Source organism: Myotis yumanensis, unplaced genomic scaffold, assembly GCF_028538775.1.
Source record: "Myotis yumanensis isolate MYYU_CA2020_CCGP unplaced genomic scaffold, mMyoYum1.0.hap1 SCAF_2, whole genome shotgun sequence".
NCBI lineage: Eukaryota > Metazoa > Chordata > Mammalia > Chiroptera > Vespertilionidae > Myotis > Myotis yumanensis.
In genome coordinates, this window is record NW_027223753.1 from 1,200,403 (window position 1) to 1,215,246 (window position 14,844).

Here is a 14,844-nt window from a genome sequence, read left to right on the forward strand (position 1 = left end):
CAGGCGGCGTCATTGGCGACGGGCTTCCCGGAGCTTCAGTGTGTTGAAGGGCTGGATCATGGGTCCACCAGGGCTGTGCTTGATGGTGTTGTCGGTGTCCGGGGAGGAGTCAGCTGTGCCCTCTGGGTCGGACGATATGGATGATACCGGGGAGGAGGATGAGGCGGAGATGGAGGGTGGTGTGACATAAGGTCGGATTAGATGGTCTGGAATCCACACAGGTGAGTCTGCATCCTCTGGAAATATACAAGCATATCCTCTCCCCCAGGTTAAAAGTACATCAGGTCCCTTCCAGGCTCCTGTAAGTAAGTCTTTCCATTTGACGGAATAAGTGAGTTTCTGCTAAATGAAAGTTTCTTTTGCTGTTTTACTCAGAGTCCTCGGACTTGGCTGAGAGAGTAGCTTCCACCTCTTGCTTTTCTACCATCTGTTGGGCCTCAGTTAACTTCTTCAGCTGACCCCATGTTGGCACCTCAGTCCCTTGCATAGCCTTCCTTTTCTTCTTTTTTCCGCTTTTCTGTCATCGGGGAAACTCTAAGTCTTTGGAACGATGGGACAAGGAGCTCCTCTGGGTCCATTGTGGTGACGCATGTAATGCATTTACTCAATCCAAGGCAGGCATTAAAAAGAAAAACCCCAAATGCTCTCTTGTATCCATTTTAAGAGTAGGATTGGCGCTTTCCGCTATTACCTGAGTCCTGATCTATCACCCCAGGGAGAGCTTGCCAATCCTGCACTTTTCCGGGGTGGAAAGGCTGCAGTGGGGTTAAGGATAAGGCTCCTTGGGCCTACCTTCTCCCATGCCTCTACATTTACCTTTCCGGCACCTTTCCTTCCTCAGAAAAGCATGGACATACTTCTTGTATAAAACATTCCGTCTGACTGGGAGTAACCTTAACTCCTTTGCTAGCAAGCATATGTGTTAAAAGATCAATACAGAGTCTTTTTTCTTTAGACTCAGTACGGCACATCTTCTCAATCTAAGTTCTATACTATCCACCTTCTTACCCTACTTATCCTCTATAGGGGGGGTCTGTAGCACCCTGGTGGAGTCCTATCCGTCCTGAGTGTGGGGGTTCTTAAAGGGGGGGGCTTACCTAGGGGAATCCTGTTCCAGGGGTACCCATAGGTGTGGACGGAGTCAGTGAAGACTATCCACCCTCTTTCTATGGTGGAGTCCTATCCGTCCCGAGAGTGGGGCTTACCTAGGGGAATGGGGGGCTTACCTAAGGGTCCCTGTTTGGGCGCAAGATGTTGGGGTCTAACCCCAGCAGGTCCAGGGGTCCCCAAAGGTGTGGACGGAGTCAGCGAAGAAGGAATGACATGGAGGCAGCCTTCAGTTGATCAGCATAGTTGGGTTCTCCAGCCAGGTTCTGTCTTGGTTCTCCAGCTAGGTTCTATCCAGGTTCTCCAGCCAGGTTCGGTCGCCAGGTTCTTTAGCCAGGTTCTTCAGCCAGGTTCAATCCAGGTCCTCCTGCCATGTTCTGTCTAGGTTCCCTAGCCAAGTTCTGTAGACAGGTTCTGTCCAGGATCTTTTGCCATGTTCTCTTGATAGGTTCTGTCTCTAGGTTCTGTGTCTAGGTTCTTCAGCCAGGTTCTCTCGCTAAGTTCTGTGTCTAGGTTCTGTGTGTCGTTGTCTTGTTACATCTGTATTTATACCAGTTGATTTTAATCCTGTCAATTTCTATTCCAAAGGTTAGGGCGTTTCTTATTCCAGGGAGTAAAGATTATGTAGCTTAAGCGTGATTGTTCTTAGTTAAAGTGATTAACTACCCGCCTGGCACTTAGTTAAGGGGTTTTATCTCCTCCCTAACTTCAGGGAAAAATCCCCACCTGGGGAAACAACCTTTCTCTGAGAGGTAATCTTTGTTAAAACACATGGTGCTAAGGGGAGCAAACATATTAAGAACAATATGCTATATATGCCAGGTCCCTTGAAACATATGCTGTGCAGACGTTTCTTCTCTGCAGCGACTGTGTCAAGCAGCAAGGATGGACCGGCTTCCGGCAGAGCAGGACCCGGATGAGCCAGCTGTGCTTTGCAGGTGCCACCGCCAGAGCGACCCGCTCTGCCCTGGGGAAGCCAGGCCTGAGGTGGCTGCCAAGGTCTGTGACGTCCCCCGTTCTATGGGACTTGGGGTGACTGGAGCCTCCTGAGGGCTCCCCTCTAGGTCTCTTCCCTCCAGGCCAGGGTGGTCCGCCAGGGGACCCTGTCTGAGAACCATCTGCCGAAAACAGGGCTGCTGGTGGTCACCCACGGTGGGTGGGGGCTGAGGGGCGCCCGGGGCCAAGGCCTGGTCCTTGGGGAGCCAGGGCCCCGTCCTCAGGGGGAAGGCCCGGCTGCTGGGTGGGGGTAGCAGGTCTCCTCTCGGGCACCAGGCAGGTCATGGCGGCCCAGGTGGCCCCATCCTCCTCGCATGGGGAACCGTGACCTCCTGGATCATCGGCCAACGCTCAGCCGCCGAGCCCCGCTGGCCGGCCGTGACCTGGTTTTAGGGACAGATTCCCGAAGCGCGGCCTGCAGTGCCCTCTGTGCTGGAAGGCTGCTTGTCACCCCCTGCCTGCGCCCTAGCCCTGCCCTCCGGCGCCTGGACTCTGCGTGTGCCCTCAGTTCCCAGCTGGTCTCCGCGAGGCCCCCGGTCTGGTCTCCGTGCTGCCAGGTCCTGACACCTGGTGGGTGCCTGGCTCCCGTGACCCAGGTCCGGGCTGTGTGGCTCCATCAATGACACTGGGTGTTTCCCTCCAGCAGCCTCTCTTCCCGTCAAGCCTCCGGGGCCCGGCACCCAGGTGGGTGTCTCCCAGCACGGAGTTCCCAGGCGGGACTTCCTGGTGCCTGACTCAGGGGATCTCCCATCTGACCTGTTTTCCTGGAGGGCAGCCCCCTGCCCCCCAGCCCCTCGGTCAGGCCCGCCTGGTTCCCCACCACCGGGTCCCACTGGGCCGCGTGTGTCCATCTCGACGTGGACACTCCTTCCCAGAGCTTTCTCCTCCGGGACTTGTCTTTTCTTCCTTTCTCTCTTTCTTTTCTCTCTTTCTTTCTTTCTTTCTTTCTTTCTTTCTTTCTTTCTTTCTTTCTTTCTTTCTTTCTTTCTTTCTTTCCTTCTTTCTTTCTTTCTTTCTTTCTTTCTTTCTTTCTTTCTTTCTTTCTTTCTTTCTTTCTTTCTTTCTTTCTTTCTTTCTTTCTTTCTTCTTTCTTTCTTTCTTCTTTCTTTCTTCTTTCTCTTTCTTTCTTTCTTTCTTTCTTTCTTTCTTTCTTTCTTTCTTTCTTTCTTTCTTTCTTTCTTTCTTTCTTTCCTTCCTTCTTTCTCTCTCTCTCTCTTTCTTTCTTTAAATATATTTTATTGATTTTTTTACAGAGAGGAAGGGAGAGGAATAGAGAGTTAGAAACATCGATCAGCTGCCTCCTGCACACCCCCTACTGGGGATGAGCCCGCAACCAAGGTACGTGCCCTTGGCTGGAATCCAATTCGGGACCCTTCAGTCCGAAGGCGGACACTCTGTCCACTGAGCCAAACCGGTTAGGGCTGTTTTCTTTCTTTTAACCCTCACCCAAGCCACCCCCCGAGCCCCCTGAGCCCCTGAGCCCCCCCCATTGCTTCTTAGAGAGAATGGGGGGGGCAGCCCCCAAGTCCCTGAGTGCCTTCAACATGGAGTGGCGCCCGCCTTTCTTCTCGTTTCCTGCCTTTGACTTCGGAGCAGCGCAGGCCACTTAACTTGGGGGGTCGCTGAGTGTGGGTTTGGCTGGCCTTTCTCCACCATGAGATCAGGACGGCTGGCTCCTGGCGGTTGCTGCCCTCCCCACACAGGAGGCCTCCCCAGAACCACAGGAAACACCTGGGGCGGGCCCACAGTTCCCAGACACCAACCCCGATAAGAGCGGTTTTGAGAAGCACGTCCGTCCACCCGTCCGTCTGTCCACGCTGCCTCCAGCGGCAGGCGCTGGGCCACCTGGATGTGCCTGAAGCCCAGGCCCAAGCTGACAGCCCAGCACAGACACGTGTGAAGTGAGAGGCAGAAAGGGATGCGCTGTTTCCAACAAGCAAAAAGTATGAAGAGGGGCCAGGCTCCCGAACTATATATATATATTTTTTTATATATTTTATTGATTTTCTACAGAGAAGAAGGGAGAGGGATAGAGAGTTAGAAACATCGATGAGAGAGATCGATCAGCTGCCTCCTGCACGCCCCCCACTGGGGATGTGCCCGCAACCAAGGTACATGCCCTTGACCAGAATCGAACCTGGGACCCTTCAGTCCGCAGGGCAAGGCTCCATCCACTGAGCCAAACCGGTTCGGCACTAACTATATTTTTTAAATGTAGTTTCACTAGAGGCCTGGTGCACAGATTCGTGCACTGGTGGGGTCCCTCGGCCTGGCCTGCAGAAATTGGGTCCAAACCGGCAGTCCGACATCCCCCGAGGGCTCCCAGAATGTGAGAGGGCGCTCTGCAAAGTTGCTGTCCCTCCGCAGCTCCTGCATTGAGCGTCTGCTCCGTGATGGTCAGTGTGTGGGATGGTCAGTGTGCATCAGAGTTACCAGCCAGTTGGCCGGTCAGCTGATTGGCCGGTCACTTAGGCTTTTCTATATATACTAGTGGCTCGGTGCACAAAATGGTGCCCAGGGGGTGGAGGGGTGTCTCTCAGCCTGGCCTGTGCCCTCTCCAATCTGGGACCCCTCGGGGGATCTCTGATTGCCAGGGTAGGTCCATCCCATCAGGCCTAAACCGTCAATCGGACATCCCTCTCACAATCCGGGACCACTGGCTAACTGCTCACCTGACTGCCTGCCTGATTGCCCCTAACCACTCTGCCTGGTGGCCTGATCACCCCCAATTGCACCCCCTGCTGGCCTGATCGCCCCCAACTGCCCCCCCTGCTAGGCTGCTCATCCCCAACTGCTCCCCCTTGCAGGCCTGATTGCCCCCAACTACCCCCCGCCCCCCAGCCATGCTGCTCATCCCCAATTGTCCCCCCTTGCAGGCCTGATTGCCCCCAACTACCCCCCCCAGCCATGCTGCTCGTCCCCAACTGCCCCCCCTGCCAGCCTGCTCACCCCCATCTGCCTTTTACTGCTGGCCTGCTCGCCCCTAGCTGCCTCTGCCTTGGCTTGCCACCATGGCTTTGTCTGGAAGGTCTCCAGTCTAATTAGCATATTACCCTTTTATTAGTATAGACTAGAGGCCCGGTGCACAAAAATTTGTGCACTCGGTGGGGGGTGGGGGGGGAGGGTCCCTCAGCCCAGCCTGTGCCCATTCACAGTCCAGGACCCCTTGGGGGATGTCCACCTGTCGACTTAGGCCCACTCCCTAGGGGATCAGGCCTAACCTTGCAGTCAGACATCCTTCTAGCAGCCAGGGAGCCCTTGGGGATGTCCGACTAAAGGCTTAGGCCCCCAAGGGATCGGGTCTAAATGGTTAGTTGGACATTCTTAGTGCTGCCACGGAGGTGGGAGAGGCTCCTGGCACCACCACTGCGCTGGCCAGCCATGAGCCAGCTTCTGGCTGAGTGGCACTCCCCATATGGAAGTGCACTGACCACCAGGGGGCAGCTCCTGCATTGAGCGTCTGCCCCCTGGTGGCCAGTGCGCATCATAGCAACCGGTCATTCTGCCATTCAGTCAATGTGCATATTAGCCTTTTATTATTATTATATAGGATGTCTCTATTTCCCTCCTTTTGACCCCTCTACTCAGCTTTTGCCCCCCACTTCTCTCTGGCCATCACCATACTGTTGTCTGTGTCCATGGGTTGTGCATATGCTTTCTTTGGCTAATCCCTTCTTTAAATTCACTTCTTTAAATTTGTATTTTCAGATAAGTGCTTATAACTGCACTATTAAATATTTTCTATTATATCATTTAGAATTAAGCTATTTTTTAATTGAACCCTTGTAAATTTTAGCGCAATTTGCTGAAACCGGTTTGGCTCAGTGGATAGAGCGTCGGCCTGCGGACTGAAAGGTCCCAGGTTCGATTCCGGTCAAGGGCATGTACCTGGGTTGCGGGCACATCCCCAGTGGGAGATGTGCAGGAGGCAGCTGGTCGATGTTTCTCTCTCATCAATGTTTCTATCTCTCTCCCTTCCTCTCTGTAAAAAATCAATAAAATATATTAAAAAAAAAAATTTTAGCGCAATTTAATAAATTATGCTAGAAGCAATTAGGAGATTTTTCATGTAATGCAGATACATTTCAATTAATATTTTATTAATTTTTAAATTTTTTTATATTTTAATTTGAAATAATATCATACATCTAAAAAAACTATAAAATACTACAGCATATTATATGTACCCTTCACCCAATTTCTTAGGTGTTAATAATTTAAACATAACCATTATACAACTAACAAAATTTGGAATATATTTTTCTTATAATCTCTTTAATGTTACTTAATCCATTTACTTTGTTTTTGTTCATCTTCACCCAAGGATATTTTCCCATTGAATTTTAGAGAGAGGGAAGGGAAAGGGAGAGACACATTGATTGGTTGCCTCCTGCACATGCTCTGATAGGGACTGGGGATCAAGCCAGCAACTGACGTACATGTCCTTGACTGGAATCGAACCTGGGACCCTTCAGTCCACGGGCTAATGCTCTATCCACTGAGCAAAACAGGCCACAGCTTAATTCATTTACTTTTAATCTATATGTGTCTTTATATTTAAAGTGGGTTTTGTTTTTGATTCATCCTCATAATCTGTCCTTTAATTGGTGCATTTATGCCACTGACTTTCAGAGTGCTTACTGATAGAGTTACTGCCATTTCAGGTGGCTTCTGGGTCTTCTGGGTCCTGCCCTGCCTTGCCTTTTTTTCTTCTTTTTTTCTAAGACATTTCAATTTATTTAAAAGAAGCCAACATACAGGATATAAAGGGTATGATATTTACAACAGTACAGTAAATAGGTTGATTTCCCGGTAGGATCAGTAGTCTTTCAGTGAGTATTAACCCCCTTCCCCTTGATGCTTGACCCAGCTGGCAGACAAACAGCAGCAGTGGGGTGGGATGGGACTGCAGGATAGAAAGTCTCCCTGAAGGGATTAAAAATCACGTAAATGCTAAAATGTCCACGAAGGGGTCTTGGGGGTGAGGGGTGCCTCTGCCTCATTCCTTTGAGGGTTTGGCAACAGGAATGCTGAGGGATTTGCCCCAAACTAACACACGGCCCACCCTGAGCCTGTAAATCTTTCACCCATGGAATATTCCCTTCCCGAGAGAATCAGCCCTAAACCCTCAGCCAGGGCCTGGAGGAGCAGCCCAGGCCGTGGGCACAGCCAGGACTGTGAACGTTTCATGGCCTTTCCACTCCCACTCCAGCTGCCTAACAACTCTGCACTGCTCCCCTCGCCCACCTCCACCGTCACCCCATCAGGACGCCGTGCACAGGAGGGGACACTGGTTTTCCCATGCACATTGGGAACTGGCTGTTTCTGTTTTCTGGAGTAAAAAGGTTCCTGTGGGTCGGGTAAGGTCTCTGCTTGGCAGGAAGTTCTGAAACAGAGCCACTGACCACACCCACCTCCTCTGGGCATGGAGCAGCTCCGGCCCTCAGAGCTCATCTCTCCGGCAGAACTGAAGGGAAGACCGTGTGTACCCTTCTGTCCCTCACCCTTCACATGCCCAGAACCATCAGTGTCACACTTCCTAATTCCTATCACGGTATTTCATTAGTTCCATACAGTTTTACTAATCATGAATCTAAACAGATTGGTTCAAAAGGAGATCCTTCTATTTTTAAAGTAGCTGGGGCTTCTGGGGGAAGGCCTTGCCTTGCAGCCTGGACCCAATGATGGGCGGTTCCCGGGCCTCAAGGCAAGACCGGCTGCTGAGGGTTCTGGGTGTGGTCCCCACTGGGGTGCCTGTCCAGTCTGGGTGAGGGGCTGATGGCTGTTTTTAGGCTGCCTGCACCCCCTTTAGGGTGGGGGTCCCCACTGGGGTGCCTGGCCAGTCTGGATGAGGGGCTGAGGGCCATTTTCAGGCTGGTGGGTGACTGAAGCTCCCAACCTCTCCTTTTTTTCTTTTTTATTTTTATTCTGGGATTTATTTACTTTCTATGGCTGTCACTGGAGCTGAGAGCCGGCTTTAGCTCTGAGGCCAGCTCCAGCTTGAGGCCGCAGCTGCTGAAAGCAGGATATCTGGGCTTTGTTTAGCTTCTATAATTGAAACTCTCTTGCCATCACTGGCGCTCTAAGCTCTGAGCCTGCTGCGGGCCGGGAACGTTGGCTTCCTCCATCACTGGAGCAAGCAAGCCTCCGGTTCACTTCAGCTGCCTGGGTGCCGGCCGCCACCTTGGTTGCCAGTTAATTTGCATATTCTGCTGATTAGCCAATGGGAAGCATTCGGGGGTATGGTCAATTTGCATCTTTCTCTTTTATTAGTGTAGATAGATAGATTTCAGAGAGGAAGGAAGAGGGAGAAGCAGCTTGTGACCATTCCAGCCAGAATCCCCCGAGGCCCCATGACCATCACGGTCAATAACCACATCCTCATCCCCAGGCCTCACCCCCAGCCCTGGGGAGCTCAGCGTCCCTCTCCCGGCGCCTCCCTGGGCACAAGCGCTCATTTAGACACATTGAGACGTGAAGCCTGGTGTGCAAGGTCTGCTAGCATCTGGGAAACGGAGCGGGGGGGATGGGGGCCGGGGGCCTGGAGGGAGGGGGTGAGGAGTGCCCAGGCACTGTCTAGGGGGTGTGGGTGCAAACAGCTCCCCAGGCAGAGGGGACACAGGTCACGGAGGCTCAGAGGGCTCTGCCCGCGTGGGGAGAGGCTGCAGGTCAGCTCTCTGGGGGCAGAGTGACAGGGAGTGAGATGCACTTTGGGGGCCCAGCTCAGGCAGAGCAGTTCTCTGGCCCCTCCCACCTGGCCCCACTCCCTGACACTGAGAGCCCAGCCAGAGCCCTTCCCCGCCCCTGGCCTGTGCTGCGGGGTGGGGTGGGGGGTGGGGGGGATAGGGTGGGGTTGGAGAAACCGCAAAACCATATAAGTTTCACTTTCTCTTTGGGAGCAGTCAGCCTGCCTCCTCACCTGTCTGTCTCCTCAATCTCTGCTCCTCTGTGTGCCTGCATGTGCTGCCGTCCGTCTGTCCTGCCGGCCGGAGTCCCGAGGCCGCGGTCAGGGAATGAGCGTCCCGGGGGTGGACATGCAGCCTCTGCCCGGCTGGGGGCAACCCCCCTGCAGCCCGACGCCCGTGGCTGACGCCCTGAGGCTGGTGAGTCGGGGACGGTGTCGCCCAGCAGCCCAGCGCCGGTGGGGGAGCCGGCCCTGCCCACAGCCCTGGCCGCTGGGACTGGGCCCAGGAAGGAGACCACCCCCTCCAAGGACTCTCCTCTGTGGACCCCTGTCCCCCCGCCCCCCCCATTCAGGGCGGAATCCTCGCCCACCGCCCGGCTCCTTCTGGGGAGGAACTGGGTGTCTGTGCCCGGGAGGGAGGCTTCCTGCATCATTTCCTTTTTTATTTTTCCTGCTACATGTCAGCTGATAAGCCCCATGGTTACTACTCAGATGTAGCCCTAAAAGACAGGCCCACACCTCCCCCTCCAATCCCCTCCACATTCCCCCTTCCTATTCCTTTCTCTGCCTCCGCCTCCACCTCCCCCTGCCTGTGACCCTGTCAGACCAGAGAGCCCGCCCTCCCACACCGCCCACCCCAGCTGTCCCTGCCCTGACCTGTCATCTTCCAGGACTTGGGTCCAGCACAGGGAGCAGCGAGGCAGAGTTTGTTGGGTCAGAGCAGCCCTGGCCTTCCCAGGGGCGGGGCCCACTCTCCTGAGCCCAGGGGGTCAGAGGTCACACACAGGGAGGTCCCAAACCCAGGCTCTTAGGATCCTCAGTAGACAATCCTGTCCTGGGCCCCCTGCAGGGCATGGCCCATTTCCCGGAGGGTCAGACTGAGGCCCAGGCAGCTGCTCTGCTCCAACGCCCCCCCATCTCCCGTAGGCCCTGAGCCTCCTCCTTCTGAGAGCCCCGCCCTGCACACTGGGGAAGCCCTCGTGCAAAGAAGAGGAGTACCCGACGGGGGCCATGTGCTGCCCCAAGTGCTGGCCAGGTGGGTGCAGCTTTGCAGGGCCCCTGGGGGGGCGCCGGGGGCGGGGCTGTGCTGGGGGCAGGCACCCCCTCCCTGGCCTGGAGCCCCTCTGCTCCCAGCACCCCTTCAAGGGAGGCCTGAAGGCCCTGGGCACAGAGGGCACCCCCAGCTTCCCCCCCAGACCCTCAGCTCACTGCTCAGGGTGGGGCTGGGGGTGAGCAGCACATTTCAGGCCAGGAGAAGGGGGCTCAGAGCCAGGCCTCTGTCCCAGGAGGCCCCAACTTCCAGAAAGTTCTCACTTCCTGCCAAGCAGGCTCACTGGCCTGGAAAACAGCCCAGGTGGGGTGACCCCTGGGGGGTGTCACACCTGCCGGGGCTCTGGGGCCGTCCCGCCCTGAGTGTGTGCCCTCTTGGCTGCAGGCTCCCGGGTGCAGGAGGCCTGCGGGGAGCTCAGGAGCACAGTGTGTGAGCCCTGCACCCGGGGCACCTACACTGCCCACCGCAATGCCCTGCCCGAGTGTCTGCGGTGCCGCGTCTGTGACCCAGGTGAGACCAGGAGCCCAACCCCGGCTGTGCCGAGCCCCGAGCCCCCCATCCCGGCCACACTGATTGCAGGCCCTCAGGCTGCCCGGGGCCGGGCCTCCGTCACCCAGGGGGCTCCCTGCCACGGACCCTTCAAGGAGCCTCATCCCATGGCCACACCTGCCTCTCCCTATAGAGGGCCCGCGCCTCAGCCCCAGCACCTGTCACCCGCCTTCCAGGCTCAGCCACCCCATGCCCTGCGGGCACCCCCGCCTGTGGCACAGCCCGTGGGCCCCCGGGGCCAGGCCTCCTCCACCTGCAGTGCCGGTTCCCAGGTCCCCACACCCTCCCCAGGGTCCTCCTCCGGCTGAGCACTGGCCCCTGGGTCTCCTCCCGGCCCAGGGCAGGCGGTTGGGCTGGGGCACCCCAGGAGGAAGGCCCGGACCAAGGTGGAGGCCACAATGCTTTGGGGTTCAGGCTGGGAGGTCTCAGCCGCCCTGAGAGGCCTGGCCTTCTGTGGAGAAGACCCTGCCCCCGTCCCTGCTGCTGCCGCCCCGTCCCTCGGATTCCCCTTGGGACTGGCCTCTGCGTCCGGCAGCTCCGGGCCTATGTTCCGGCTGAGCCTGGACTGTGGCCGGCAGGGTCCAGGGGGAGCAGAGGGGGCTGCACCCCTGTCCCCGTGCCCTCCCCACGCCTGCGGGCGCTGCCCAGCCCTCAGCGTGGTTTCCTCCCGGGACCGGGCGCTCCCCCAGCCCTGGCAGGCCTTGCTGCTGCTCTGAGCTCCTTCTCTGGGTCCCAGGCCTGGGCCAGGTGACCAGATGGAACTGCTCCACCCGGACCAACACCGTGTGCGGCTGCGGGCAGGGCCACTTCTGTGAGCGACAGGACGGGGACTCCTGCGTCCAGTGCAGGCCCCACAGTGTCTGCCGCCCGGGCCAGAGGGTGCGGGAGACAGGTGAGCTCGGCTCCCCCTGAGGACACGGGCCCCGGCCTGAGGGGCCCCGAGGAGCCCTCTGCCCGACACTGTCGTTTCTCAGGCACCGAGTGGCAGGACACGCTGTGTGAAGACTGCCAGCCCGGCACCTTCTCTGTGAAGGCCACCCAGGCAGCCTGCACGCCCTGGACCAGGTAGGTGACCCGGGTCCCAGGAGGCACTGCCAAACACCCTGGGGAGATGAGGGCCCTCTAATGCGGGGAGACGGTGATCCCCCCCGCTGCCCCACTGACCCTGTGGCTCCCACACCGCTGTCACCTCAGCCCAGGGCCCGGTCAGCACATCCCAGATGCAGGGCTCAAGGCGCTGCGGACAGAGACCCCACCGTGTGTTCCGGGGTGTCCCCAGGTGTCAGTGCTGAGGAGTCCTGCTATTCGGATTCAGGGGTGCACACACGAAGCTCCAGAGTGAGGAGTCCACCCCCCCACCCCCCCGGAAACAGGAACCCCAGTGCCCACTTTACACACAGACACACACACATACACACACACCGATGCCAGCTGTGACCTGCTGGCTTAGTCTCTGGCATGACTGCCAAACGGAGGCTCTGGGTCCTGTGTGTCCACCCTCACCCATTCCCACCCCCATCTGTCCCTCAGTCTCCATCCTCCCCTTCCCTCTTGTACCCCCCACCCTTCCCCAGTCTGTCCCTCTCTGTCTGGGGCACTGGCTTTCACAGTCCATTCCTGACACCAGCTCTGCCCTCACCCCTGGCATCTCCTTCGCTGTCCCTCTCCTGTGTCCAGTGTCCCTGTCCCCTGGTTGTCCTGCCCCTTCCTCCCCTCCCTCCGTCTCCTCGTGGCTGTGGGACAGGGAGAGTCAGACGGACCTGAGTGCCCACTAGAGCCCCCTCCCCGTGCCCACCCCAGACAGCAGCCTTGCGTCCACCAAGACGCAAGCTATGTCTTGATGGACTGCACACACGGCAGGGGAAGGCTGCACAGGGGATGCTCGGGGTCGGGTGAGCGCCAGGGACATAGGTGCCCCTGCCCGCTGTCCACGGCCCCCTCCTCCCCCAGGTGCAGTGGCCCACTTGCCTGGGAAGCTATGCCTGGGACCAACAGCTCAGACGTGACATGCTCCTTCGGGGGCTCCATCATCATCAGCGTCAGCGTCATCATCCTCGTCATCCTGGTCATCACTGGCATTTCTGTGCCACGTGTGCTCATGTCCATCAGGAACAGAATGTCACGTGGTGAGCAGGAGCCCCTGGTCCCATCAGGGCTCAGGTCCCAGCTCTCTCATCCCAGACACCGCTCTGGCTCTGTCCCCCAAATAGAGAGGCGGCCTGGGGTGCCCGGGGCGGGACTTCCTGTCTGAGGAGCCTGGTGCCCCCGGTGCACACGCAGCACCAGAGCCCGAGCTCCCACCTGCCCTCAGTGGACGGAGGAGCACAGGGAGCCGAGAGCAGCGGGAGCCCCCGTCATGCCTCCCTCCCCTGTCCCTGCCCAGGGCGCTGAGGGGGGGGCCCTGAGCAGAGAGAGGCTCAGGGCTGTGGGTGAGGCTGCGCCCTGTCCTCACCCGGGAGGTGCCCGGCCCAGGGCCCGGCTCTGAGCAGCGGGCGGGTCCCTCCTCCTGGCTCCTGGCAGCCGCTCCCCTGGGGGGGCTCAGCCCTCCCTGTGGACGGTCCATGGGGTTGAGGTGGGGCTGGGTTGGCAGCAGGGGAGGTGGCAGGGCCCGGGTCCTTCCCTGTCTCCTGGCCCCGGGGACAGGCCGACCAGGAGCCCGTGCTTGGGTCTTGCTGCCTCTGAGCGGGTCGGTCTCTGGGAGGTTCCCTGAGAGCAGCAGGCCCCCTGGTGCCCGGCTGGGCGGCCCCTTCCTGACGGGGCGTCTCTGTTTTGCAGGTAAACTCGCCTTTCCTCGGGAATTGCTGCCTGTCCCCACCCTGGCGGTGAGGCTGCTGGCGGGGGGAGGGGTGGAGGGACACGTCCCTGTGTGGCTGAGTCCTCGTTGGACGCTGTGCTAAGTCGGGGAGGGAGTCCCCAATCCTGCCCTTGGGGGTGGCTGACCCCAAGCATCCGGGCCAGGCGGGAGCAGCCTCTGGTCTTCACGCTGAGTGTCCCTCGCAGGGGACAGGAAAGGGGCCTGAAAGGAACAGGCGTCGGGACCTGTAGGTCTCCCGGGTCCAGCCAGACGTCACCACGGAGTCCCTGGAGGAGACAGCATCCGTGTTTCCTCAGAGTGACTGCCAGCTGACACATGGCTGCGGCATGCACAGCCTGAGCCATCTCCGCGAGGCTGCGGGCAGCGGCCAGGCCCCCAAAGACGACATACGTGGTCAGGGAAGCTGCGGGCTCCACCCCTGGAGGCCAGCCCGCACCTGGCTGAGGAGGAGCCCACCTGCTGTGCCGGGGGCTGTGGTGTGGGGAGCCATCCATTGTCTTCATTATCAGAGGAGTGTAATCAAGGATCCCGGAACACGGTGAACCTGAAGCCCTGGCAGGGCCAGAGCTATGCACCAATTGTTTAGTGCAGACAGTGGGGGCTCAAGCAATTTCCTTACCAAATAGTCTCAGAGAAAATCTTTCTAATATTTCCTGACCTTTAATAGAGTCTGTCTGTTACCACAATTACCTGCCTAAGGGCTAGATTTGTATTCAAAACTGAAAAAAAGGTTGGCAAGGCCTGAGCAAGAGTGGAAGTCCTTCCCCCTGGATTGGGCTTCCCGCCAGGCCCCCAATATTTCCAAATTATTGTTTCTTGTCTTCTCTCTGTCATTGGTGCGCGGCCCTTCTCCAGATCCTGAACCTGAACCACGCAGAATGTGGGTCAGCACAGGTTGGGACCACCCGCGTCTCCCACCGGGCTCCTGAGGTGCCTGACCTCCCCACTCCTGACCCAGCGTGTGAGGCCCTGGCCCAGGACGCTCTTGCCCCCCACCTGCCACCCCGGGCCCTCAGCTCAGCTGCAGGACGGGCCTCAGCCTCCTCCTGGGCTCGGACTGGGACGGGGTCATGTCTGCGCATCACATGACTCACAGTCTGGGAAGCCATTTCCAACTGGCCATTTTATATGTTTTAAATTTTTTATTATCAATAAAAATAACTTGGACAAGATGCTTTGAGGGCCGGTCAATCTCTGGTTCTGGGTCAGACTTCCGGAGAAACCCTGAGACGTGAGGCTCGTGGAGCTGAGCGAGTTTGGGGAGAGACCTCAGCCTGTGAGCACGTTCCATTTCTCACCTGCATTTACCAACTGATTTTCTCCTCTGACCAACACCACTCACTGGAAGGAGGCCCTGTCCTCAGGTATCATTCACTCACTCACCCATTCACTCATCCATCCATTCTTTATATTTTATTGATT

At 57.5% G+C, this 14,844-nt stretch overlaps 1 protein-coding gene across 2 annotated transcripts; it reads left to right on the top strand.

Moving 5' to 3' along the window:
- The first annotated feature begins 8,993 nt into the window (after positions 1-8,993).
- LOC139002793 (tumor necrosis factor receptor superfamily member 14-like) lies at positions 8,994-14,594 on the top strand. Of its 2 annotated transcripts, XM_070403922.1 has the most exons (8): positions 8,994-9,206; positions 9,935-10,043; positions 10,443-10,568; positions 11,344-11,499; positions 11,582-11,672; positions 12,558-12,733; positions 13,383-13,429; positions 13,608-14,594. In XM_070403922.1, the coding sequence occupies exons 1-8, from the start codon at positions 9,117-9,119 to the stop codon at positions 13,650-13,652; spliced, it is 840 nt and encodes a 279-aa protein (XP_070260023.1). In that variant the 5' UTR covers positions 8,994-9,116; the 3' UTR covers positions 13,653-14,594. The 2 variants fall into 2 exon arrangements, with proteins under 2 accessions (XP_070260023.1, XP_070260022.1); XM_070403921.1 differs by having other exon boundaries at positions 13,383-14,594.
- Positions 14,595-14,844: the final 250 nt, after the last annotated feature.

Coding starts and splice junctions, on each gene's coding strand:
- LOC139002793 (XM_070403921.1), top strand. CDS start 9,117: ATGAGCGTCCCGGGGGTGGACATGCAGCCTCTGCCCGGCTGGGGGCAA. Junction 9,207..9,934: donor TGGCTGACGCCCTGAGGCTG/GTGAGTCGGGGA, acceptor CATCTCCCGTAG/GCCCTGAGCCTCCTCCTTCT. Junction 10,044..10,442: donor CTGCCCCAAGTGCTGGCCAG/GTGGGTGCAGCT, acceptor TCTTGGCTGCAG/GCTCCCGGGTGCAGGAGGCC.